We start from the raw sequence: 26,157 nt of genomic DNA on the forward strand, positions 1-26,157 counted from the left end.
ACCTGAATCACTGTATGAAACATTACAAAACATGAAACATGACATATTACATAGAACTGTAAATCATCTGATCATCTAATATTTAGATGTCTGGGCTATATTTAATATTTATATTTATTTTATATTTGGCCTGTTATGGAATGATGTATTGAATAATTTAAGCACAGCTCAGCTTTAAGAAACTGATGCAACCTAGATGCATGCTTAGCATTTTTTGATCATTAAGACTCCTTTCACAAACTCTTACTCAGCTGTATATCCTCTGATTTTAATATTTACCTATATCTAGGCAATATTTGTAACATTTATTTTGTATTTGGCCTGTTACGAAATCATGAAGAACGATTTAAACACATTTTGAAACCTAAAGACCAAAGTTGGAGACATGAATGTAGACCTTGCAGCAGATTAAATTTTTAATTTAACCGGAATACTCTGGAACGGCTTACTGTACCAGGGACTGCTTTACACCTCTGTGTTCGGCAAGGTCTGCTGTTTATTCTGATATATGGTTTGTCATGTGTTGAACGAAGGGTTCGTGAAGTATTCCACCAAGATGAATGGGTAGGGAGATGGGTGTAGCACCTTATGTAGACGTTATGATTAAATTTAATTATATTATTTACTTTTCTCGCGAACCGTTCACCACAGCAATTAGCGGCTAACATTGTTTAAAAGCTGAGAAAAAGCTCTTTCATGTGATGTGATACATGTGCCTGTGTGATGAGTAGGCTTAGCGATTGCGAGTATATCAACTGAGAAGAATGGGTGAATTTGGACGCACTTTCTGTCTTGCCATGTGCTGTCATTTTCTCCACTGTGTAAGACTGAATTAGTTTGCGCTGTGATGCTAAGATTATTTTGACAGGCTATAGGCTAAATAAAAATCGCTATTAAACGGACGCAAAGCAGAATATTGAAAGAAGGGGGCACCAAGGCCAACAAGGGGCAAAGACGTGGCTGCCGTGAAATTTCATTTTGATTTTTTTTTTTATATGAACATAAAAAAATGCGTTGGTCTCGAGGACTCTACGAGAAATTACGAGTCCTTCTCCTCCCACTGTGGTCCGAGACCGAGTCAAGACTGAGTCTTTGAAGGAACAAGTCCGAGTCGAGTCCGAGAAAGCAGAAATCGGTCTCGAGACCGGACTCGAGTACTACATCACTGGATATAGCGACACTAAAACAGATCCACTTTCGTGTCACAGTATACCCTGGCTTTGAGCGCAACATACCTCGCTAACCCACTAATCGAGATTCGTAGTATACCCCACATGACATGACAACTCTCTTTATTCTCTTGTAAGCTTATTTTTTCATGACTAGCTTGCTTTATGTGCTCCATTACTGTTCTGTAGTGTGTGGACTGATGTTTGTGGTTGTGGTTTAATGTGTTAGTTTTTCTTAACCACTTTTTGAACGAATTGCTTGCTTTGCACTGTTCCCATTGGTGTGGACCAATGTTTGTTATTGTGACTTACTGTTTCAGTCCTTGAAGTGCCTTGCTAGATAATGTTGATAGTGTCAGCGGTGCAGGTCTGTTGATCCTTCCTATGTGGACTCTTCTTTCTTTCTTTCTCTCTCTCTCTCTCATACACACACACACACATACACCTTCTTAGATAGATAGATAGATAGATAGATACTTTATTGATCCCCAAGGAGAATTTCAAGGAATTCTTGCTTCTCATTCCCAGGCCATCAGCAACTTCTGAAAGGTCACGAAAGCGCCGTGTCCAGGCATGCTGTTAGAAGCCAGAGAAAGTCAAATGAAGAGAACAGATTAACAACAACAATGTTTCTAATGAACCAGTCATTATCATAGATACAGGCAATGTATTTTCCTGGCTGGATATTTTTGTATTTTTTTTTAAACGGCGACAAAATTGTGAATTTCCAGAGCGTGTTACAACACACTCAGCAATCGACTCCTACAGACTTTCCCCTGAAGCTGGCAGCAAAGATGGCAACATTTCCGGAAAGGTACTGGCTTGATGAAATTCATTCTGGACTCTCTATCCGACCACATAAAGACCTCGGGATACTTCGGTTTGGCTTTAGGGACCCTCTACTCACTACCACATAAGTGTTATGTTGTTTGGAACTGTAGAAGAGGTATAAAAACAGCGTTTTGTAGCGGCGAATTTGATATGCCCTGCTAACTTCCAGGCTACGAGTTTTGACTGAAAATGGTACAATCGAACTTTCTCAAAACACATCCGAATGACATGATTTTGATGTCAACTCAACGCATGTACCCCCAATCATCCGTAAATCGATCTAAAGTGCATTTTACTCCGGATAATTCCTTTAAAATGGATTCAGTTCATTTGTTCTCTCATCAATCTACACATAATACTCCAACACTCCACAAAAAATCAGGTGTTTGGAGTGTTTTGTAAATTTATAAAAAGTCTGAAATATTCCATTTACATAAGTATTCAGACCCTTTGTTATGACACTTGCAATTGAGCTCTGGTGCATCCTACTTCTATCAATGGTCTTTGAGATGCTTCTACAACTTGATTAGAGTCCACCTGTGCCAAATTTAATTCATTGGCCATTATTAGGAGAGGTAGACATCTCTTTATATACGGTCTCACAGTTTATGGTGTATGTCAGAGTAAAAACCAAGCCACAAGGTCAAGATAATTGTCCGTAGACCTGCGAGACAGGGTTGTGTGAAGACACAGACCTGGGGAAGGATACAAAAACAATTCTGCAGCATTGAAAGTGCCCAAGAGCATGGTAGCCTCAATCATTCTCAAATGGAAAAGTTTGGAACAACTAACAGTCTTCCTAGATCTGATCTGGCCGCTCAGCCAAACTGAGTAATCCAGTCAGGGCCTTGGTCAGACAGGGAACCAAGGACCCAGTGGTCACTATGAATGAGATCCAGAGTTCCTTTGAGAGGATTAGAGAAGCATAAAGAAGGACAAATATTACTGTTAGTTGTTCCAATCTTTTCCAGTACTTTAAATGCTGCAGAATTTTTTTAATTTTTAACCACTATTAGAACAGTAGTTTTGGGCTTCCAAAAATGGCAAAAATGCCAATGTGTCAATTAGGGCCGTGGCACCCGAAATTCAAATGAACGCCACGGGCAAACCGTTTGAGATATTGACCTGAAACTTCAGATTCCTTCGTTTGGTAACATAAGGCATATTTTCACAGCTTTTCAGCAAAATCTGAGAGGTACCATGTACATGATACTCCGATATTGGCTGTTTTCACATGGAATGACCCTACTCCCTCCCCCTCCCTCCTGTGCAATTGAAACCCTCCTAAACGCGCATGTCGTCATGTTATTCGCCTTGTTCACCCAGAACAAGGCTATAGGGTACACTTGCCATCACACTGACAAAATAAAAGTTCACAGAAAAAGAAGAAAGAAGAAGGCCTGCCCATAGGGCCTGCCAGACGAAGATGGCGGAGCAAGATAGTTTGTCGTAGTTCACGTCTATGGGCGCAAAATGTACCTGAAATTGTCAAGAGGGTTTGAGGATTATGAAAACATGTCCAATTGACATTCCCAACTATATAGAACCAAGATCTTAGCATATGTGGTGAAATTCTGAGCTATGGCCATAGACTTCAATAGATTAGAACAGTCACTGCCTCTGCTCTGCATAAAGGGGGATTTTGTAAAGAATTACAAAAAATCTAAGTACTTTATTTGTAGCTACAGTAAATTAAGAAATGCTTTGGCTGGGGTAATTCACAAAGCAGTATTTACCTCTTGCAGAACTGTCTAAAAAAGACAGCCACCTCCTAAAAAGATGGCATCATGTCATATGTTTTAATACATTCATATATTTTGGAACTCATTTTAAGTTTGTATCTTTTTAAAGAATTAATATTCTGTGATCTGCATAATTACTAATACCCAACTAAGTTTTTCTCATTTTCTCGGATTAAATTATACCCCATGGTGCTATGCTGTGCAGTGCAAAGGTTTTGAGAGACAATCTATAGAAATAAAATTTGACTTGACTTGACAAGATGAGTGAGCAATCCGCAATTATTAAATTAAATTAAACCACAATTCAACACCTTCAACTTTAATGAAATGTTGACATCATGCCATACACATTTTTGACTCCAGCTGAGTTCCTAGTCTTAAAGTATTGTTCAGAAAAGAAGTTTGGTAGACAAAACTGTGCTAGACTGCTCCTATAGCCAACAATCCCCAATCTACCCTTTGGGAATTTAACTGTTGAATATGATACTTGGATATTTGTTTTTTTTTAGCAGCCAGTTGAAATGAGTAGAACAGACAGGTGTTTGTAGGCTACATAACTTTCGATATTTATTAGATAGATAGATAGATAGATAGATACTTTATTGATCCCCAAGGGAAAATTCAAGATATTGCAAATCGACAGACCTACGGTTCACTTCAGCCTGTGTCATAGGTTTTCGTTGTGAGGCAGAAAGATCTAGCTTTTGCTGCTTGGAGGACTTTTATGGAAGCATATGAGTAGCTTTATTCAAATGAGAATGCAATCTGCAATATGCAATTCAAAAAGACATGACATTATGCAATTGACAATTCATTATGCAATTTAATATTGCAATTTGCAATAATATCCAACAAATTGTATTTTAATCTGCAAAGTGACAATGAAATCCTAAAATCAATTCCCATAATTTTGGTTAAAAAATTAGAATAAACATGGATTGAATTGCATTCCATTTTGCCATGGTACTTCAGTCTCAAAATTCAAATGGCAATTCATTTTGCATTTTAATTTTCAATATTCAGTTTCATCATTTAACTGTCAATTCGTTTTGCAATTTAATATTTAAAGTGCAATGTAGGATTGCATTTTAAAAACATATTTGGCAAAACTGTCAATGCCAGTCTGAAAAGATTTTGGATTATTTTGGGCAAAACGTTTTGCCATCGTTTTGAGGCATTTTATTCAAATGGAAAAGAAATAGCGCCCCCCGTGATTGCATTGCACTTTAGTCACGCTCTTTGTTAGCACTCCATAATGCCTTTTAAAGTTAACGTGGGGACCCATGTGTTTGTTGTTATTACCAGTCAAAGTGGTGCTGTCCCTGGTGGACTCCAGTCTGGGAGCCATTGTCAGCACGCTCCAGTTCCACTCCAAGGTGGTAGTCCAGGGAGCCGTCATCCACAGGGCCCAGGTAGCGCAGGGTGCCGGTGCTGATCCGACCCGAGGGCAACAGAACCCGGACGCGGTGGCCAACCTGCAGGTCCATGGGGGAGTGTGGCACAAAGACCCGGTGGGGGCCAGACCCACTTCTCCAGGAAGAGACACTGCAGGGGGACAAGAGCGGAGTAGGGGTGCGCTACTGAAACGTGCCACTGTGGAGTTATAGATAGCTGGACAGATCACAGGGCAATTCACAAAGCAAAGATAGTCTGCTACAAGGCAAGCTTCTGGTTTGCTAGGTTGTGCAAAATAAACCTGCCACCCTGTTATTCATGGATCATTGAAGTTGACACCTCAGACAATTAAGTCTAAAGGTTAAAGACTATAGTATATATAGTATATATACTTTTTAGGGGGGATTTCTTCCTTTATATCAATAGGACAATGGAAAGAGATAGAAAGCAAGTAAGAGATGGGGTGGGATCGGGACATGATCGCAGGTTGAAATCGAACCTGGGATCCTATGGGCACTGAGACCCAAATGTGGTACGGTGCTTCCGCTTGCTCCACAGCAAGACTTAAGCGCACTTTCTAACAATGCATGACAAAACTAGTGATTACCGGTATAATGAATGGCATAATTGCAGCATCAGTTTCCACAGACCTTATTGGGCCCAGGAACACGGTGTTACAATACGCATCTATATATTATACTGCCATATGTCTGAAAATATGAATGTGTTACCTGGTGTTTGTGTTTACAGACAAAGCTGAGGGTGGTCTGGAGTCACATGCTGATGAGGACATCTGACTGTTCTGTTCGGCCCTAAATTCCATCATCTCGTGTCTCCTGAGTGTGGTCCCTAGAAGAACAAAAGACAGTGACAACATAGGACAGTCTCAAACAAAAGTACATTGAAACCGCTCCTATGTAACCTTTTATGTTGGGTTTTAGTCACGCCAATGTATAGCTAAACACTTCATATCACTGTTGGGTTTTTGTGACATTTGGAGAATGCCCAGGTGTGGCATACTGTATAATGGGGTTGAAGGATAGGTGATTTGAGGTGTCTTGACGGATTTACTTGGAAAGTCTGGATCCCGTTCAACAAACTGGCCTTGTGGTCCATTCTCCAACATAGCCTCGAACAGCAGTTCTCGGGGAACCTGCATGCCCTCCTGCTTTAGGTAGATGCCACTTCTCAGCCAAGCCTCAGAGGTCAACTAAAGAAAAAAGGAACAATTCGTCATATAACATATTATCAGATGTCTCACCATCAGCTCGCTGAACCTTTGATGTTCGCTGAACATTTTATTTAGATTTTCAAGCCTACAGATATAAGAACTCCCTCTTTCCTCACTAAACAGAGAAATCAAAGGGGGTAAACAATCAGGATGGGGAATGAGATACAGGAATGAAGAGAGCGAGACTGAGTGAAAGAGAGAGTGAGTGAGTTCAATAAAAAGAAAGAAAAACAGAAAGAAAGAAAGAGAGACCTGGTTCCGTAGATCCTGCTGCCTCTTCTGCAGTTTGTAGAATCTCTTCTCCCATAATTCCCTCTGGCTGTTGAGCTGGTTCTTCAGAGTCTGGATATCGTCCTCAGCAGCTGACAGCCTTTTGTGGAGGGGAAGCTTGTGCTTAAGCCTACTGGCATCACCACGGCCTAAAGAATGCATGCAGGTATTCATTAATATACAAAATCATCATCATCATCGTCATCTTCTTTTCTGTTTCATCATCATCTTTACCACCATTACTTACACCAAAATGACCATGAATGTCATGATTATCACCATAGTAACCTTTGAATTAACTAGAGGGACTGTTAACCTGGCCAGAGGGCTCAGGCGTAAACTGTGGTTACTGTTGGGAGTGGCAGATAGACTGAAATTATACAAACACTGACATCTGCTGGACGGAAGGGTTTGGTTCATTACATTCATCATACACTAGACTGCATATCAGTTTTCTCACTAACATTTATACAGTGTTTTTCCTCTGGGAAGAAGCAAGAGATAATCAAAACAAAATGGACCTTCATAAAAATGTAAACAGAGGCCAAATATGTTGTTCCAAACTTTGTTTTCACAGAGGAATGTACTTTTGTGAATTGAAATAACCCGAAATCAATCATGAATATAGTGCAGACAATGTTAATATTGTACATGGATTTACCAAATAAAGATAGCTGATATAGATAGATAGATAGATGTGATCAAGATGGATAATAATTAATCCAATTCAAGAATTTTGGATTCATTATTATATCTCCATAGGTATAAAATGTCCACTATCTGCCATATTTACTCCTGTGTTTCAACGGCATGTTTTATTAGCTAATGCTAATGAAATTAAGTTTTGTTTCTCAATATAACAATAAAGTTGTGCACCTGATCCATATGGTCCCCTTGGAGAGGTTTTTATTGCATGGTATGGACTGACCTGCAGAGGAAACATAAAATAAAGGAATAGGCCATGGGATGACATGGACCACTACAGTGTACACTTCAGACTCAACAGACCTTACAAAGTGTTAGAATGCTGAGATATGTAATATGTACGTTACATAGAATGTGCTGTAAGTCGTGAACTTGATATGCATCTTAGTTGAAACTATTTTCTCCTTCAGTGCACTTACATGCAAACATCTGGGCATGCTCGGGCATATGACATCATGATATTGTACTATTTGTGAAGTGAGAAGGAATAAATAATCCGCTGTAGTGAAATTAATCAATCAATCAATCAATCAATCAATCAATCAATCAATTAATTAATCAAATGATTCCTTTAAATTCATTATGAAATGCTTTTTTTAATTTCTTGACCAAAAATGTTCAGTCCACAATCTTGGTGATAATGTCCTGATATTTCAACCAAAAAGCCAAGTTGCTAAAGTACCCTCAAAAGTGTCCTATTGGCTGGCCTTCAAAGTGTTACAGTTCCCTAGTTCCGCTTAATATGGAATAAGCTGTGAGGATTGCCTCTAGAGTAAGAAAATTCAACGTGTCACCATTAGAGTACCCTTCTAATGGTGAAAATGTGATGCAATGCCCTATGAGGTGCCCCTTAACATAATCTATAGTTGACCCTCCTGTGCCCTTCGATTGGAAAAGACTGTCATTATATATGGAGTGCCCTCTATGCCACCCCTACATTTCAGGGTACCATTTCTATTACAGAAGGCAGTGGAATGCGGTGCTGTAAAGTGTACTTTGGGTGAGAAAGCAGAAAGTCGTGGGTGGTGGTAGCGTAGTGGCTAAGGAGCTGGGCTAGCATGCAGTAGCCTGAAAAGTTGTGGGTTCAATACCCGGCTTCCACCGTTGTGTCCCTGAGCAAAACACCCCAAGTTACTCAGGGGACAAGGGCCCTTGTAATACAACTGACAAGTCGCTTTGGAGCTAAAAGTGTTTGCTAAATGAATAAATGTTAATGTAAAAGCATGCCAAAGAAGGTGCTCCTTCAGTGGAAAAATGTGTCATAAGTGCTCTTAGAAAGGGATAAACTCTTCTGAATATTCTGATGAAAAATCCTGATGTGCCTTCTTAGACGTTAAAAAAGCACTATGAAGTGCCCTTGCAATGGAAAGAAAAAAATCCCAGTGAAAATTAGCTGTAGTGCCCTACAGCCTCTTTACCACACTCTCTAGGAAAGATTCTCCAAAATTCTAATATGTTTTTGCAAGGGGCAGATAGCTAGGCGAATATCTAGTTAGCATTTTGAAGTAATCTCATCTGTACTCTCCCTGTTTTGACTTTACAGTGAGTGCATTAGGCAAGGGTGTTCAGGGCTACAGCTTCACATTTCTATGAAAACACAATGAAAGTGAAACCGAATTTCAAAATCCAGATCATGATTCGTATCCAAATGATCAGGTTAGAGGATTGAGACACGGTGGCCCTCCTGCCTTGTCTAAAGTGAACTGGATGCGTAGTAGAAGTTATGCAACCGGATTGATTAGATTGTTAGACAAACGTACAGAAAAAATGACAATACCCTCCATGTCATATTATGGGTGAGAGTACTAATAACAGAGATATCCTGTTGCTGACTATTTCATCAAAGCAAGGTAAAAGCTCATTAAAAACTATGATGAATCTACTTTGTCATAATATGCAGAATAAGCCAGAATTTCTAACATTTTTCTTCGGGGGAGATCACCTGGACTCCCCCTCTAGGTCTGAACTATCAACACCTCAGGTCATGTGATATTATTTTCAGTTAACCATGTTTTGTATAAAGAGAAACAATTTCAAGCATATTAGTTTCCTGTTTGTTTCAACAGACGTCTTGTTACGTTTGTCTCCATGAATGATGAAAACTGTTTCATCATACTTGAGACATAGCTTTTTGGATGTGTGTGTGTTGGGGGGGGAGGCAAACTCCTTTTTATTTGTTTGCCCCTTTCAAACATCCATTTGACATGCTGTCAATATAGTGCACCATCCTCTGTGTAACTATTTCAATGGTACCAGTTTCTCAAAGTGTACAGCACTCTGGAGTTTTAATGTGGTTGGTATGCATAGTAGGCTACGTGTAGACTGGGAGAACCCAGACAAACCTTTGGCAAATTTGAATTAGCTCAGGTCTATCTGGCAAAGAGGCCATTCACCCCCATTTCCAATGTTTCTAAAACCCCGGCACCAATCACAACCGTTGAGGTGAGCTTAACATGATGAATTCGAAGTAGTTTTTGAAAAACGCTCGTTTGTTGAGATGTTTTTTTCCTGTTGCTCTGCATATGTTATCTCCTTCATTGCTCTGATTGGTTTTAGGTCTATCCAATTGGGTCCATAGGCATTTTGAACGGCGTCCGTTGGTGATGTCCCTTGGAAATGGGAGGTGAATGAAGCTTGTCCAGACCCAATCTCAATTTCAACTGTAGACTGCACTTACCCAGAAAAACCTCCAGGTGAACAGTAACCCTTTGAATGTCCATACCAGTGCTGACCACAAGACGTATGTCACCATTCTGAGGCATGTTCACCAATGCATGGCAGCAGCTCTAGGTTTTACAGCTGTTGAAAAAACAAACAAACAAACAAATAAACAGACCATTATTTAAATGACAATAACAAGAGGCTTCGGAATCCAATAAAGAATTACCCAAGGTAACCACCAAACTGTTACCCTCTAATGCAGGGCACCCATTCTAAAAATACTGACAAATGCAGGAGTATAGAGCCGATGCCAGAGAATGTGCAGACAGCACAGAGAGCTGTTTCCTGTATCTATTTGTGTTCTTCCCTTAAGCCTTTTTTCATTCACAGAGCTCATACCAACCTGCTGCTTACTACGCATACATTAAAAATGACTGTATATTTGAAGACAACACAACTAAATTCACAAAGCTGACATGTACCTCTAACACGAGTCGGCTCAGTCAGTAATCTTCTAGTACTCCATGCGCAGAGCAAAAGGCCATACGCTGTGTGGAAGCACTCCCTGACATGTTAGTGAGAGTTAGCCTGTTGCTATGCACACTAGGGCTGATTTGTAAATCTTACCTAATCCTCTTACCTAATCCATGCAGACGTACCTGCCTCAGACTTGCATTTGTATAGATAGAGACTGATTCAGGCTGGTCATCCCAAGTAACCCTGGTTCAAAAGCCTGACATGTCTAATTCAGATTCAAAGGCGGCCCAATATTTCATCTGTAATGTTCTGTAGTTATGCCTGTAAATGCATACAAACACACTCAAACATGGAAAATAACATTGAATTGAACTGAAATGTAAGAGGTCATGTGGTGGTACACACAAATGACAACAAAGACTCCCTCTCTCTCTGCACTCTGTGTGTGTGTGTGTGTGTGTGTGTGTGTGTGTGTGTGTGTGTGCGCATTAGAAAATGTTTTTTGACCTCCTCTGCCAGCAGCATTATGACTTATCCATGCAATTATATTCATTTACATCTTCTCAATGTGTGTGACAAATGGGTTTGGGGTGGGGGCATGTGTTATCACTCGCTCACAAATAGTATGTCCTCTATAATACTGTATATTACATATGACCCTGCAGTTCTACTTATTAACCACATGGGGGCATTCATTACTATGGTTTTTACTCTACTGTTTGGAAAACAAGGAAAGCTCTGAGTTTATGCTTGTTGGAAGAGCCAGGTGATTAAAGCTTCGTTGATATCTAATAATAATAATAATAATAATAATAATAATAATAATAATAAGCTTTATTTGTGTAGCACCTTTCATACACAGAATGCAGCTCAAAGAGCTTTACATTTGGACATGTAACACAATAATAAAGAAGAGTCAGTCATTATCAGTCATTCCTCTTCATTGCTGTGGCCGCTTATGATCCAATCAGCAACATATCAGAAATATTTAGCAGTCTACAGTATATATACAGCGGGGAAAATAAGTATTGAACACGTCAACATTTTTTTCAGTAAGTATACTTCCAATGAAGCTATTTGCATGACATTTTTACCAGACATTAGTATTAACTCAGATAATCCACCCATGTAAAAAAAATACCAAACATTAAAGTCCATAGGTAGTTATGTGTAATAAAGTGGAATGACACAGGAAAAAAGTTTTGAACACGCCTGCTGAAATTTCTTAAATAGGCTACTTTGTGGAAAAGCCTTTATTCGTAATGACAGCTTCAAGGCATTTCCTGTGTGATGACATTAATTCAGTTACAGTATTCTGGTGTGATTTTGGCCCATTCTTTTAAACAGATAGTCCTTTAATATTAAAGATTCTAGGGGTTCCTCTTGTGAATCCTGATCTTTAGTGAACTTCCAAAACTGAAGTCAAGGCCTTGACGTCATTTCTCTGAAACCAATTGAGTTTCCTTTGCTGAATGGTTTGAATCATTGTCCTGCTGGAAAGTCTAGCCATGTCTCATCCTCATCATCCTGGTGAATGTAAAGATTCTTCCGGAACAAAATGACTCTTTAAGTGCATTCCATTCATATGTTTTGCAACAATAAGGTTGCAAAGGTCTTGGGAGAGCTCTGCTTTTAACCCATCATGAAATGTTTCTTGTGTGACACCTTGGTAACAAAAAACCTTTTTATAGCCCACCAGTATACATGTACTAACCCAGCTTATATCAATTTGCACAAATAGGAGGGATAATTTCTCTAACTACATATAGATTCCAGTTTGTTCCTTGCCATTCCTTGCCTTTGTGTAGGCCTACTGCTTTTTTCTTAGTGTGTTCAATACTTTTTCCCTGTGCCATTCCACTTTTTTACTCATAACTCTATTTTAATTTAATGTTTGGATTTTTATAAATGTGTATATTAAGTTAATACTAATGTCCGGTGAAAATTGCATGCGAATAGCCTCACTGGTAGTATACTTACGGAAAAAAATGTTGACGCGTTCAATACTTATTTTCCCCGCTGTAGGCTTTGCTAACAAATGCTTACTGTATGCTAACAAATGCTTAGGCCCTGTTGATGTGGACTCTAAACGGTTGGCCTTAGTAGGCCTATGTTCTCAGTAGGTGTTGTGATCAGACGTTTAAGGAACACAACGACCGGAAGACTGGCAGCCTTAACCCTTAACCCCCTACAAGCACACCATATGGCAACTGTCGCAAGGAAAAACTCCCACATTCCAGGAAGAAACCTTGAGCAGAACCTGACTTAGGAGGAGCCCATCTGCTTCTGGCAGATGAATGTAGAATAATCTGAAAAAGTAGTCTACAAGATAGGGTGAGTTAACTAAAGGCTCTCGATACAGGTGTTTTCAGGTCTTTTTAAAGATATTCACTGAACTCACCTGTTTGATGAGGCAAGGTGTTCCATAGCTTTGGGGCATAATGGATAAAAGCAGATTCTCCACTTTGCTTGTGGAGCACTTAAAAGATTAGCATTAGAAGATCTAAGTTTCCTTTGTGGTTGATAAGATGTTAAAATACTTATACTTATACTTCCTTTAAGTACCTCTGTTTTGTCATTTAGTTTTTTTTTTTAAATGCTCATCCACTGATTAACGGAGGTTAAGCATGTGAAAAGTGAGCAAAGGCCATCTGGGTTAGTTGGCTCCACAGAAATATACAATTGGGTATCATCTGCATAGCTGTGGAAGTTTACATAATGCTGATGTTTCCTAACGGAAGCATATATAGGGAAAAGAGCAGTTCCCCTGGGCCACACCAAAAGGCAAGTTATGTTTTACAGACACATGATCTAGAGTAACATAAAAATCTCTGCCAGTAATGTAGGTTTTAAACCAGTTTAGAACATTATCAGAGGGACCTACCCACTTCGCAAGGCGGTGAATTAGAATGTTACATCATTGGTGTTGAATGCCACACTCAAATCTAGAGGAATAAGGATTGGGACTTTGTTTGAGTCAGTAGCCAGTCTGAGATCATTGACTATTTCTATACTAGGTCCGTTTCTGTGCTGTGATTTGATCTAAAACCTGATTGGAATTTTTCAAAGATACTGTTTTTGTCGAGGAAGGTATTTAGCTGACTTTTTCCAAGTACTTTGCTCAGGAAAGGTAGGTTTGATATAGGCCTGTAGTTATTCAGGATAGTATGGTCGAGATTTGACTTGTAAAGGTTTCACAACATCTTGAGAATAAAGGGAGCTAAACTATCATATATGTTTTTGAGGAATCTAGTAGGGATTGGATCTAAAGCACATATTGAGTCTGAGTTATAATTTTGCTAAACTCAGATTGAGTAATAGTGCTAAAGAATCTTTTTTAGGGGGCTGTTTTTGGGTGTACTATCAAACGTATTACCTATGTTAGCCTCCTTATAAAAACTACTTTGCTTTTGAAGTCTGCAAATACTTTGCTTTTGAAGTCTGCAGCTACCACTCCAAAAACACAGTGGCAAGATTTCACATATCTCAGAGTCTATAGGTTACAACATGATCCCAAGTAGTTTGTGGGTACCTCAGCCATAGCCATTGATAGCCTCTGATAAATATATAGCATGAACTATAACTATTAATATGTAATATATAACAGATGAACAGACCATGTCTCCAATGACACATGGCTCGTATTGTTATGTCAACCTGCAAGTCAACCCATCAATTTTAATGATAGATATTTTCCATATACCTTCATTGTGTCGGGAACAAAATAAATAATGTTCACCTGCTGCATTAAGTGACACTCATTTTCATTCTGTGGTCATTGGACTGCACCTGTTCCTATTCTTTCTCTCTTGCTCTCTCTCTCTCTCTCTCTATCTATATATCTATCTCTCTCTCTTTGTGTGTGTGTGTGTGTGTGTGGTTGATGGGGCTTATTTAGATATATGCAAACAGGCACCTACCCTCTTCAATATCAAGAAGAGGAACACACTGAAAACACCTTTAAAGATTTAAAGTATTTGATGGACTGAACAGTATTATACATACAATATACATTAAACAATATAAGTTACATTAAAAGTCAGTCTCATCATTTTAAGTCTGTCCCTGGATTTATGCAACTCCATACAGTACACAATCTACCTTTTGATGTGAACGCACATTAGCTGCACCAACAAACCCATTCAGACATCACAATGAAATCCTGGCCAATTATGAGTTTCTATGCATGTGATGCTCTATTTAAACATATCCAGTTGCCTTTGCTCTGCTGTTCATTCCACCCATGAAAGGGCTTTTTCAACCCATGATCATGGCAAAATGAGGGTTATGTGGTATCAATACACAACAAAAAAATGACTGCCTAAAGACTTTTGGCAAGAGACTTGAACAAAACATGTACATGGTCAGGTAGATCATGATTACATAAGGAGATCTTATGACAAAATCGTATAAATGTTTTAAATTAACACAAAACTATATTTAATATGCTTAGTAGCAACTAAATAAGAAGCAATTGCATGACTTGTGATGGCAATGATCACCAAACCATAGGGACAATATCACACCGTATATTATCTGTCAAAGATAGCTAAATGTGATAAACCATATAGGATAATATCCCACCAGTATATTATCTGTCAAAGATAGCTAAATGTGATAAACATAGGGATAATATCCCACCAGTATATTATCTGTCAAAGATAGCTAAATGTGATAAACCATAGGGATAATATCCCACCAGTATATTATCTGTCAAATGAGCTCAATGTGATAAACAATATTCAGACATACATGAGGAACAATGTTTTGTAATCTTGCTTGCTATCAGGTTGTGGGCAATATCAACTACTATATCATTTCATTGATCTCTCTCTCTCTCTTTCTCTCAGTCCATCTCCCCTCTCTTTTCATCTATTTTTTTGTATACTGTCCACCCAAATTCCCAATGAATAAAACACCTTGTGGAAATAACTAATTCCGTGTTCATCTATGTCTTTGTAGCACCACTTAGCATGTATCTGTCCCTCTCAACCACAATATGACATACAAGATAAACAGATCACAACATGCCACCACCTGATTTGACTCATAGGAACCCATTCTCTTACACACAGTCTTCTTCTTACATGCTTTACATGATACCAAGCCCAAATTCTGGACAATGCCCAGTGTTGATGGATGACAACATATTGTAACTATAACAACAATGTCTATCTTTGATATTAAAATTTGTTTCCTTGTTCTCTCTCATTATCCATTATCTAGATAGTGGTTATTTTTTTATTTGCATTGGGCAACAACATAAAAATCAGTCAGCACAATGCCATGGTAGACTTCATGAAGTCACTATTAAGTTAATTTCCTGGAGCAAAACCTGATATGACGGGAACGTGGCATATGCCTTAAACATATAAACCCTCTCATAAACCTGCATAAACAAACATGTGTGTTCCTAAGCCATTTCATCGACATTTTGTAGAACATTATGCTAAAGTCTGATTCCTTTCCATTTCAAAGTATCCGTGTTGGTTTTGAACATTTCAACTGAAAATTGAAGATCGAAAGGGTCTATACAACATAGCAAGTGGCATGAGTTTTTACTTTTGGACTATAACATCAATTTAAATAATAATTATTATTTACAAATTGTGAAAGCATCAAGACTAATTTCCCCCTAAAAATATATCCTTGTAAGTATAAAGCGCTATTGCTCCCTTGATAATGTAATCATGTTAAACGATGACAAAAGATCTCCCTTAAAGGACCACTGAAATATTCTATTTTATTCCAGGAAGTGAATTTGATTATGCAACTTTCAGAGTTTTACTCTGTACAGACAGGTGATGTTCCTAAGTGATTATGCAAACCTGCAGGAGGTTGAGCCATAATACGACTTAAACTCTGTCAGACTGACACCTTATTTCTCTTGGCTAAAGTGATGCATTCATCTACCAGGGCTAGTAATGCATCAGCAAATATTATGTATGAGTGTGACTGAGGTGTGAAAATCATTATGTGACCACAGCATTGAAGAGATCCGTACCACTCAAAAATAAGTACTAAAGGCTACTAAAAGTAGACAGTTGAAAGTCTTTCTCAGAAACAGAGGGGTGAGTCATGAGAAAGAGAGGGATTTCTGCTGTCACCTGAGTGGCCCCAGTCTCTTTTGTGTCTCGACCAGGTATGCCTGCATTCCCTGTTCCTCACTCACACAAAGGGGCAATTGTTGCCCGAGGAGGCCTTTTCATGTCAGTCGAAAAGTAGAGGTTTTTCATTTCATCTGGTGCACAAACCATGGACGGGAGCCCTTACAAACAGCCCACGATAGCCAATCAGTAGTGTTCCTACACAGATTTGCTATACTTACCTCCTTCCTATGGACAAAAAGAGACACAGAATGTCTCAATGTCCCGGTGTACAACATTTAAAGGGACATGTTACGATGGCAGCTTTTATTAAATGCTATGGCGTGAACAAAAAATAAAGCTAGTTCAGGAACAGGTTGGGAAGTAGCATGAACGCAGGGTTTTGCTCTATTTTGGGTCCAGTTACCTATTTGCTGGAGTGCTGCAATAGCGGTTTGCATTTGTTGTTGTTGCTTTTGTTAGATGATGACTGATTTGTATCTTTGTTTCTTTCGCTAATTCGGGAATTCAGGTCAGGCTCCTAAATTCTTTCTTTCAATATTGAAGCCTATCCATCCCCATCACTTAGTTTGCCTAAATACTTGGAGGACTAGCAGTTGTTAATTGTTTTTCTTCACTATTACTGTCGAAAGGAGGTGACTGCTATGCAAGGCCACCGGCTTTCAGAGATACAGGAAAAGAGACTGACCTGTTAGTGAACTAAAGGAGGGTTCACAGTGACACTTGATTTCAGTCACAGCTGATACTTCAACCTCTCATCCCAGTCTTGCCCATCTGTTAACTGCTCAGTCTAAATCAAAGACAGAAAAAACACTCTTATCAATAGATTACAAATGATTACATTACTGTTAAACTGAACCTACACATCAGGTAACTCTTTCAGAATATGTTCTGACTATCTGAAGACATTTCAACACACATTTTTGTCTGCCATAGATATAAGACCATAAGACTGCATGGCTAATGATCTGGGAGCCATGCCTTACAAGAAGGCCTGCGGATTAGATTAGAGTTCTGAATATAATTTTGAAAATAATATGTATCAGTGAGGGAAAGAAAACAAATAGATGACCCAGAAATGAACTGATCCAAGTTTGTAAATTGATCCTCTCTATTGTGGTACACCCACACAATTTTTTTTTGCAGGACTGAGGTCCCTCCTCACAGGTTCCACCAGTGGCTGGAAGGCCAAGTGGGTGATGGTTTCCACTAATTAGACAACCTCTGCCGTGATGTCACCAGGGCGAGGGAGAAAAGACATCCAGAGAGAGAGAGGGGGAAAAAAGAGTGAGAGAGAGCGAGTGGGAGAGAGAGGGAGGGAGGAAGAGAGCAGGAACAGACGAGACATAATCTAGCATTGAGGTACTCACATCTGACAAGCTTGCTCTACCAACCTTTAAACAGTGAGTATCACTTACATGATTTTTTATAGGCATACAGACTATTAATGTTGTTTAGTACAATGCAATTAACTATTTTGTTCAGAATATATCTCAAAGACCGTAGATATGTATTAGGTTGTCATGGTTGCATACAGCAGTGATACAGCAGACCTAGTCAGATTGTATGGTCAGCCAAGTATAATTTTGTCTGCATTCAAAATATTACATGTCAGCTACTTTGTCACTTTTCCTTGAAAATGATTGTTAGGCCTACATTAACATATTTTTTTCTCACAATGACTAATTTCCATTGCTGTGCAGTTTGTACAATGAACAAAAACAAAATGTAGGCCTACCTATTTAATGTTGATGGCTTCAGAACACTTTTTGAAAGAATATGCCTAATGTCTCCCCAACTAGTAGGCTAGCCTATGGTTCAGTTATCTTGAATTAGTGCAGCAATTGTTTATTATTAGCGGCCAAAGCGATGTGGCACAATGGAAAGTGTACAGGACACCTGCTTATTGCAAAACAATTAGGCCTATAATGGCAGAAGTTAAAAAATCGTTTCGCACTTAACAGCTTCACAGGAAATCCTAGGTTTTAAATTAGTGTCAGTCTGACGACGGAAATGAATATGTAGTTGGTGCAAAGGTGTTTCCCAGAAACAAAAAGGTAGCCTGTGCTGCCTGCACTGTTATGTCTTATGTTTAGGCTATAATGCTTTGCGGCTTGCGCCACGCAGTTCCTATGGTGGTTACCAGCGTAGGGTTAGCCTTCCTCAAGGGAGTGAGAAGTAACAAGGAGCGTTGATGCCCTAGGGATACAAGACAAGCAAACAAGTGTTAATTGTTCTTAGCGTGTGGGCGCATGGGTTTACCGTAAGACAGTGCGAACAGTAGATTGGCCGTGCGTGACAGTGGCGATCACTCAGGAAAGGCTGCCGTCGATCAACCACAACATGGAACCATTTTCGGTGGTCAAACTTAACTGGCTGACTATTGCTGCCTTGTGCCACCGTATATTCACAATTGTGGGCTAGAAGGAAACGGTCCGCTGCAACGTTGCCCTAACGCCCCCGGGTGACCTGCAGCTGCGGCCACTGCTTTGAGAACATGGGATCAGTTTCACCGGAACAATTATAGGCTGTTGGCGCAGCAATCCTCCGATGACATGCCTCATGTAGATCAAAGAGAGGCACAGGTGGGAGTGCACGAACGGTCATGGCTGTTATGCAACCTAATGACTTCATTAAACAGTTTGTGATCCACAACTTATCTGCGCATAGGCCACTGAAGATTCCATGAATTGTAGGCACTGGATGAAGCATAAAATAACATATCATTATAGCAACAGTAACGTTTACCCCAGTGTTTCTCAAACTTTTTTTCTGGGGACCCACTTTTTAAAAATGACAGACTATCGTGACCCAACTCGTGACTGTGGTAGTTCACAAACCCTATCAGTGGAATTATTATTACCGCCGCGCAGCGAAGCGCGGTCATATAGGTTTAGTCAGATTTTTTTCTTTCTTTTTCGCATGTCCAAATTTCCGTCAAGGATTCCCGGGACACTGAAAGACCGGGGTAGACGAAACTTGGTGGGCATGTAACCCCATATGGATAGCATGGAACCATCGTTTTTCGTTTTGATCTGTAGCCCCCCGCTGGATTGCACCCCCCGAAAGGAGAGTAGGGCAGATACAGTTTTCTGTGAATATCTCAAGAACCGTAAGGTTTAGGAGGACCATTTTTTTGTATGTTGATCTCAAGGGGCCATGTCAACCCATTGCATAACCACTCATTTCATGTATAGCGCCACCTAGTTAAACACAAAAAAGTAAAAATTAGGTGTTGTAATCGCAGGTATCTGTGACCTAACATAGTCAAAACTGCACGAAATTGGAAGTGCAGGATCATTATGACACCCTCTGAATGCACGCCAAGTTTCGTGGAATTCCGTTCATGGGGGGCCACACAATAAATTAATTTATGTTACTATACACCCACTGGCCTGTAGGTGGCCGGAGACAGTTTTCTGTGAATATCTCGAGAACCGTAGGGCCTAGGTCCACCTTTTTTTTGTATGTTGGTCTTAAGGGGGCATGTCAACCCACCCCATTACCACTTATTTCATGTATAGCGCCACCTAGTTAAAAATTAAAAAGCAAAAAATTAGGTGTTTTCATCACAATATCTCTGGCTGACATGGTCAAAACTGCACGAAATTGAAAGTGTAGGATCATTATGACACCCTCCGAATGCATGCCAAGTTTTGTGAACTTTCGTTCATGGGGGGCCTTACAATAAAATAATTGATGTGTACATTTAGTGACCGTACACCAACAAGGATTCCCGGGACACTGAAAGACCGGGGTACACGAAACTTGGTGGGCATGTAACCCCACATGGATAGCATGGAACCATCATTTTTCGTTTTGATCTGTAGCCCCCCCCCCCGCTGTACTGGACCCCCGAAAGGAGGGTAGGACAGACACAGTTTTCTGTGAATATCTTGAGAACCGTGGGGCCTAGGATGACCAATTTTTTTTAGTATGTTTGCCTCCAGGGGTCATGTTAACCCATTCCATGTGCACACATGTGCATAAACAGATACACACGCACACACACACACACACACACACACACACACACACACACACACACACACACACACACACATAAACATAAACGTGTACACGCACACATGCACACAATTCAAGAATTTCTCAGAATTATGAACAGGCAAGATGGGGGTGGGGTTGTATAAAATTAATTTTACATGTGAAATCTATGAACTAATCATGTTTTGGTACTTGTTGTCTAGCAGATACCAGTGAGAATTGAGTGTGGATAATGCAATTTAGTGAGACAGTTAGAATCATATAGGCCTTTCAGCGTGATTTATTTTTGTGGAAAAAATGTGCTGGACTGGGCGGCGGTCATATTTTGTACCACTCTGCGGTACATCTAGTTCTAGATTTGGATTGATCAAGCCAAAAGTAGATGTGGACGAAACAAATCTGCATCTTATTTATTTATTTAATTTCATGTAATTTTACACAGACACCATTTAAAGGACTGATTCTACAGAGCAAAACTAAAGATGGTGTCATCAGTACAGTTTTCTAAAGGTAAGATGAAAATGTAGGCCTATTTGAGAGGCTAATTAGTTCCACATCTTCAAAGGATTTTGGCATGCCAGGTGTCATGTAAATATCAGGCATATGTGTCATGAAATTGATATTTTGTGTTCTTGACAGACATCTGTTAATGACCGGTCGGAATACAAATTCTGATAAAGTGTAATGAGTTAGGCTACTCTTAAAGATCAAACAGAAAAAAAATATTTCTCAGGTTTAGATGACCATATTTGAATTGTCCCAACGTTGAATTTGAAACTATCCCAACGTTATTTCAGTTGCTGCCAAAAACAAAACTTTGGATACACCTTGAATTTTCTGAATTTCCCCTTGGGGATCAATAAAGTATCTATCTATCTATCTATCTATCTATCTATCTACCTCAAGAATAGCATCTGTTCAGTTATTGCATCACTTTCATTTCAGCATCACTTTCATTTCATTTGTATTTCACTGCATGCTGTTTCGAATTCTGTGTTTTTTTTATGGCCGTGCTGTTACTGTGAGACACAAGTACATCCTGAATCATGATAAACAAATGGATGTCACAGATAGTTATCTCTCTCCTTGTTTTTTCAAACAGGTGTACTGGTCTTCTTAATATGCCAAGTGTGGTTTCCCTCATTTGCGTCAAGTCAGGTAACCACAGCGGCAAACAGTTCAAACTCACCTACCATGACCATGGCAACATCTTCTGTCTCCATGACAACTGATTTAACAACAATAACAACAAATGTAACGACATCTACAATGGCATCCAGCTCTTCCTCAGGATCTGCCTCAACATCATCGTCCACCACGCCCATGTCCTCAGCAACGACAGCCGTCACAACTGGAGCTTCTGTTACAAGTTCTGCAGCAATGTCTGCATCAACTTACATGGCTTCTACAAGTATTGCCTCTACCATGACCACAGACAACACCTCAATGAGTAAGACTGAGTGCAGTATTATGGGTATAACAAATGTAGAGAAGACACACATAAAGCAGACTGTTTTACTTGGTGGCTGGGACAGAGAAACAGTTATTGTTTTATAAACTGTATGTGTGTGTGTGACAGTGCTGCATGAATACATTTCTGTGTACATATCCAGATTCAACCAGCGGCCCTGACAACAGCACCATGGAATGGAGTTCCAACAGCACGGTGAGGGCAGGGTGAATTCTGAACCTTAACAGTATGTTGCTGTCATAAGGCACTTTATCCCAATCGGGAGGCTACACCCGGGATGTAACTGAAGCGTTCTGTTCCATCCTCTTTGGCAGGGGTTTAAAACATAAGGCCTGATGTTCCTGACAGACATCTGTTAATGACCGGTTGGAATACACATTCTGATAAACTAGTTTCAGCAGGTTTCATACAGCCCCTCTGATTTGATTTGGGTAGGAATATTAGAAAAAAAAGATATTCACATTCAGTTGTCTTCAGCAATGTGTAATAAGCAATATCATGTGATAAATTGATTAAACCTAGCACTACAAATCATCCTCAGGAAGGAAGAGGCTGAAAACACTGACATGGAAGTAAGATATTTCAAAAGAGAATGAGCCGTATATGACAGCAGTACATTATTTGTACTTGTTTGCTCATAAGTGGGTATAGTAAAAGATATCATGCCATGCACTACCCTCAGAGTGAGCTCAAAATATGCCCTTTCCCAGAGGAGAGTACGCTAAATGTTCAAACCTTCTTCACCCTCACAGATCTCCTGCCGTTCCTTCAGCTGTGATTCCAACTGTTACTCGATGTTTATGAATATGAGCTCCAGCCCTTGCCCTTCCAATTACAACTACTGTGAGGTGACTGGCAATGAAATGATGGAAACCTTGTTTTAAATTATTAGAATGAAATGTATACCCTCCCTATAACCTTAATGTATATCCTTCAGTTTTGTTTTCATTAGTAGTTCAGTGCTGAACATATTAGCCTTCCTCAGAGTGGTCATTGTTTAATTTCTGTTTTGTTGTTGTTGTTTTGTTTACAGTTACGGAAATTGAATGAGTCGATGTACTCAGTGGGATGTGTAGACTCCTGTGACCTTGACTCCACCGGCTGTGCAAACGACTCCCAGATCAGCTGTGTGAAGGAGTGCTGCAACATGACGGACTGCCTCAACACCACACTCCAGGACATGGAGCGCACCACAGGAAGCACAGGTATTTACCCAGTGGTGTAGTCTACGTGATACGCGGGACTACGCAGTATACCCACTTAAAAAGCGTCACCATCTCAGTATACCCACTTAAAATAGACAAGGATACGTATTAACATTTGGGGTTGATCATCCACTACAGCTAACTACTACATCACAGTATATCCACTACAGCTAACTAGACTACACCACTGTATCTTCTATCTACAACTATTCAAGAGAGCCAGGCTTAAAGGTGCAATCCGTGATGCTACCAATCCAGTGAACTTATCAGAATTTGAGTCTAGAAACACACATTTGGATTTGATTATGGGGCATGTTTCAACTGCTTCTGCACGCAATTGCATCGACCTAACCAATCAGAGCAACGACAAATGTGAATCCTAGAGAGAACAGCAAAAACATAGCATAGTATCTTTTAAAGTTATTGCACTGCCAACATCTTGTATAAGAGTGAAATCTGAACAACTCGCTTAGCAGCAGCCTTGTTGTTGTAAACAAAATCAACTGAAGCACACTTTGGTAATGTGGATGACTATGTTACTGTTGCTCATCTGTCCATCATTGTATAAAGCATCAACCAGATTAGATTGACCCCTGTGTGGGGGGTGCCGACCATAGTGCATCTTGTGCATGTGTGTGTGTGTGTGTGTGTGGTGGAGTGCCAACAAGTCTGGAACTATGACGGTGCTGTCAAGCTACAGGTTTAGTACATAATATTTTTGGATACTCTCTCCCTTTTCTAGTATATTAATCCAAAGCTCCATTGCTTTTAGTCTACTCATAGCAAGTATCATTGCATAGTCTACCATGTTTATCTAAGTTTATCTTATAATAGCTGATACAAAGTCTGATCCATACATTATGACTTAGAGTGATCCTATGGCTAGCGTGATCCTAACACCAGATTTGGAGACTTAATAATATCATTGTTAACTAATATTTTTGTCTATTTGTCTGCCTTTCTTCCCCTCCTAGTTGCCCCAACAACGAAACCCGCTATGACTTCTATGGAACCAACAAGCAAACCTGTGACCCCCCAGCCAAACAATGTATGATAAACAAGTATAACAAGGGCACAAAAAACAAGTGATATTGTCATTTATAGCCCATACACAGTATTGTAAATATTATCTACTATATTTTAACATGCTTACTACAAATTTATCAATACATAGGCATGTGTAAAATGAATCGGTCCTGTAAATATGAAAGCTGAAGTAAAATCAGTGAACTTATTTCATCATGCCTTCTGTCTGTCAACAGGGGAAGAAGTGTAAAGAGCTTACCTGTACCGGGGCAGACTGCTACAAGAATACTGATGCACCGAAGAAGTGGTGTTACGGACAAGACAAGTACTGTGAGGTAAATTCATCTGCATAGATCCAAATATGTGTTTGCAGTAACAAGATTAATTGACTGACTCGGCTATGTGTGGTGAATTGTACACAGTGCTTCTTTGATACTTTTTTCACCACAGTAAAATTTAGAAGTGTAAAATTTAAAATGTAATTTTTTTTTTTTTAAATATGATGTTATTGTGTTCAATTACCCCCCTTTTTTTCTGAATAGAGTAACAAGCATTGCAATTATTGCCAGTTTTAAAGCAAAAATGAATGACACCATGTAAACTCTGAGTAGTGTTTAAATCAACTCTTAAAGAGTTAACTAAGCACTATTGATTTTGCTGTGCACAGTTAAAGAAGAAAACGGAGGGATCAGCAATCAAATGGATGGCTGGATGCACCAATAACTGCACCAAAGAGACTGCCTGTACGAGCTCGGCACAGTCTTGCCACCAGGAGTGCTGTGAAGCATCGGCCATGGGTGATTGCCTTAAGCTCGATGGCACAATGGTCATGCCCTCAGATGCCAACAGAGCCATATTCTCTCCCTTAATATTGCTGGTCACCACCATGATGGCCTGGGTAGTCATAGGTGACCAGCTGTAACATCTTCTGAGGACATACGGCTTTCTGCTGCAGTTCAAGGATATAAGACCGACTCCATTTTATAGAATGGGTTTGTGTGTGTGTGTGTGTGTGTGTGTGTGTGTGTGTGTGTGTGTGTGTGTGTGTGTGTGTGTGTGTGTGTGTGTGTGTGTGTGTAATTTTGACCGTGCATATATTGTGCTCATAGATGAGCTGTTTTGGGAGTGGATATGATCCTATTTATATGCCCATATATGGGAGAGCATGTGTTTGTCTACGTTTGTCTTTCTCTTTTTCTTTTTCTCAATGTAGATTATGTAGATTATATTGGCATTCCAACCTCATTAGTCAAGGTCTTAGAAACATTCATCTTAGGCACATCGACCATGTACCCCCCCCCCCACCCCCAATACTGTAATATGACAGGCCCGTGTCAAAGTGTCTTTTTAATGCTCATGTTTTGGTAGTAATTTAACAAACTAACAATGCAGACCCAAAGATATTAGATTAGATATTATTTGGATTATTTGGCCGTACTATGTTGTTTACACCCCTGTTATGTGACAGTGTACATAGCTTTATTCATAGAGTAAGATTGCTGCCAAAAAGGAAATGTTTTTGCACTTTATGCATATAAATAACAATGAAAGATTTATTATTCTTGTTGAAATGTAAGATCTTTACACAGTAGTCTAAGTATGGAATCATTTTTTCTTTTAATTATTGTTATGATTATTAAGACTTACAGCAAACAGAACAGTCTTCAGAGATAACTTATATCAACATCTTTCCATGTCCAACGTGCAGAATTTTAATACATATCACCATTATATGTGGCAATGTTTAGAAACTATTATTTTGAAATCAAATAAACGTGTGTGTTTAATCCAAAGCATTGTTGTACAGTGTCTCATTTGTATTAGCAATTCCGGCTAAACTATTGAACTTGCAAGTGTGCGAG

The 26,157-nt window shown here is 39.5% G+C and overlaps 2 protein-coding genes across 4 annotated transcripts; one reads left to right on the forward strand and one right to left on the reverse strand.

Moving 5' to 3' along the window:
- Window positions 1-1,655: 1,655 nt before the first annotated feature.
- LOC125306075 lies at window positions 1,656-19,145 on the reverse strand. 2 transcript variants are annotated; one of them, XM_048261227.1, is made up of 9 exons: window positions 18,851-19,145; window positions 17,277-17,378; window positions 10,021-10,142; window positions 7,515-7,566; window positions 6,621-6,787; window positions 6,209-6,347; window positions 5,869-5,986; window positions 5,045-5,287; window positions 1,656-1,745 (listed from the first exon to the last, which is right to left on the reverse strand). In XM_048261227.1, the coding sequence occupies exons 3-9, from the start codon at window positions 10,093-10,095 to the stop codon at window positions 1,688-1,690; spliced, it is 852 nt and encodes a 283-aa protein (XP_048117184.1). In that variant the 5' UTR covers window positions 10,096-10,142; window positions 17,277-17,378; window positions 18,851-19,145; the 3' UTR covers window positions 1,656-1,687. The 2 variants fall into 2 exon arrangements, with proteins under 2 accessions (XP_048117184.1, XP_048117185.1); XM_048261228.1 differs by lacking the exons at window positions 17,277-17,378; window positions 18,851-19,145 and adding an exon at window positions 10,487-10,593.
- On the forward strand, window positions 17,903-26,101 carry LOC125306074 (cell wall integrity and stress response component 4). Of its 2 annotated transcripts, XM_048261225.1 has the most exons (9): window positions 17,903-17,991; window positions 21,036-21,103; window positions 21,696-22,043; window positions 22,207-22,259; window positions 22,817-22,912; window positions 23,098-23,269; window positions 24,244-24,317; window positions 24,532-24,630; window positions 24,963-26,101. In XM_048261225.1, the coding sequence occupies exons 2-9, from the start codon at window positions 21,076-21,078 to the stop codon at window positions 25,215-25,217; spliced, it is 1,125 nt and encodes a 374-aa protein (XP_048117182.1). In that variant the 5' UTR covers window positions 17,903-17,991; window positions 21,036-21,075; the 3' UTR covers window positions 25,218-26,101. The 2 variants fall into 2 exon arrangements, with proteins under 2 accessions (XP_048117182.1, XP_048117183.1); XM_048261226.1 differs by lacking the exon at window positions 17,903-17,991 and having other exon boundaries at window positions 21,051-21,103; window positions 21,752-22,043.
- Window positions 26,102-26,157: the final 56 nt, after the last annotated feature.

Source organism: Alosa alosa, chromosome 13 (assembly GCF_017589495.1).
Source record: "Alosa alosa isolate M-15738 ecotype Scorff River chromosome 13, AALO_Geno_1.1, whole genome shotgun sequence".
Classification (NCBI taxonomy): domain Eukaryota; kingdom Metazoa; phylum Chordata; class Actinopteri; order Clupeiformes; family Clupeidae; genus Alosa; species Alosa alosa.

Bases quoted from the DNA above. Each gene is read 5' to 3' on its own strand.
- LOC125306074 (XM_048261225.1), top strand. From the start codon at position 21,076: ATGGTGTCATCAGTACAGTTTTCTAAAG. The intron at 23,270-24,243 runs GTATTTACCCAG...TTCCCCTCCTAG, and splicing joins GCGCACCACAGGAAGCACAG to TTGCCCCAACAACGAAACCC. The intron at 24,318-24,531 runs GTATGATAAACA...GTCTGTCAACAG, and splicing joins TGACCCCCCAGCCAAACAAT to GGGAAGAAGTGTAAAGAGCT.
- LOC125306075 (XM_048261227.1), bottom strand. From the start codon at position 10,095: ATGGTGACATACGTCTTGTGGTCAGCACTGGTATGGACATTCAAAGGG. The intron at 6,788-7,514 runs GTGCACAACTTT...TGCATTCTTTAG, and splicing joins AAGGGGACCATATGGATCAG to GCCGTGGTGATGCCAGTAGG. The intron at 5,288-5,868 runs GTAACACATTCA...GTCCCCCTGCAG, and splicing joins TCTGTAAACACAAACACCAG to TGTCTCTTCCTGGAGAAGTG.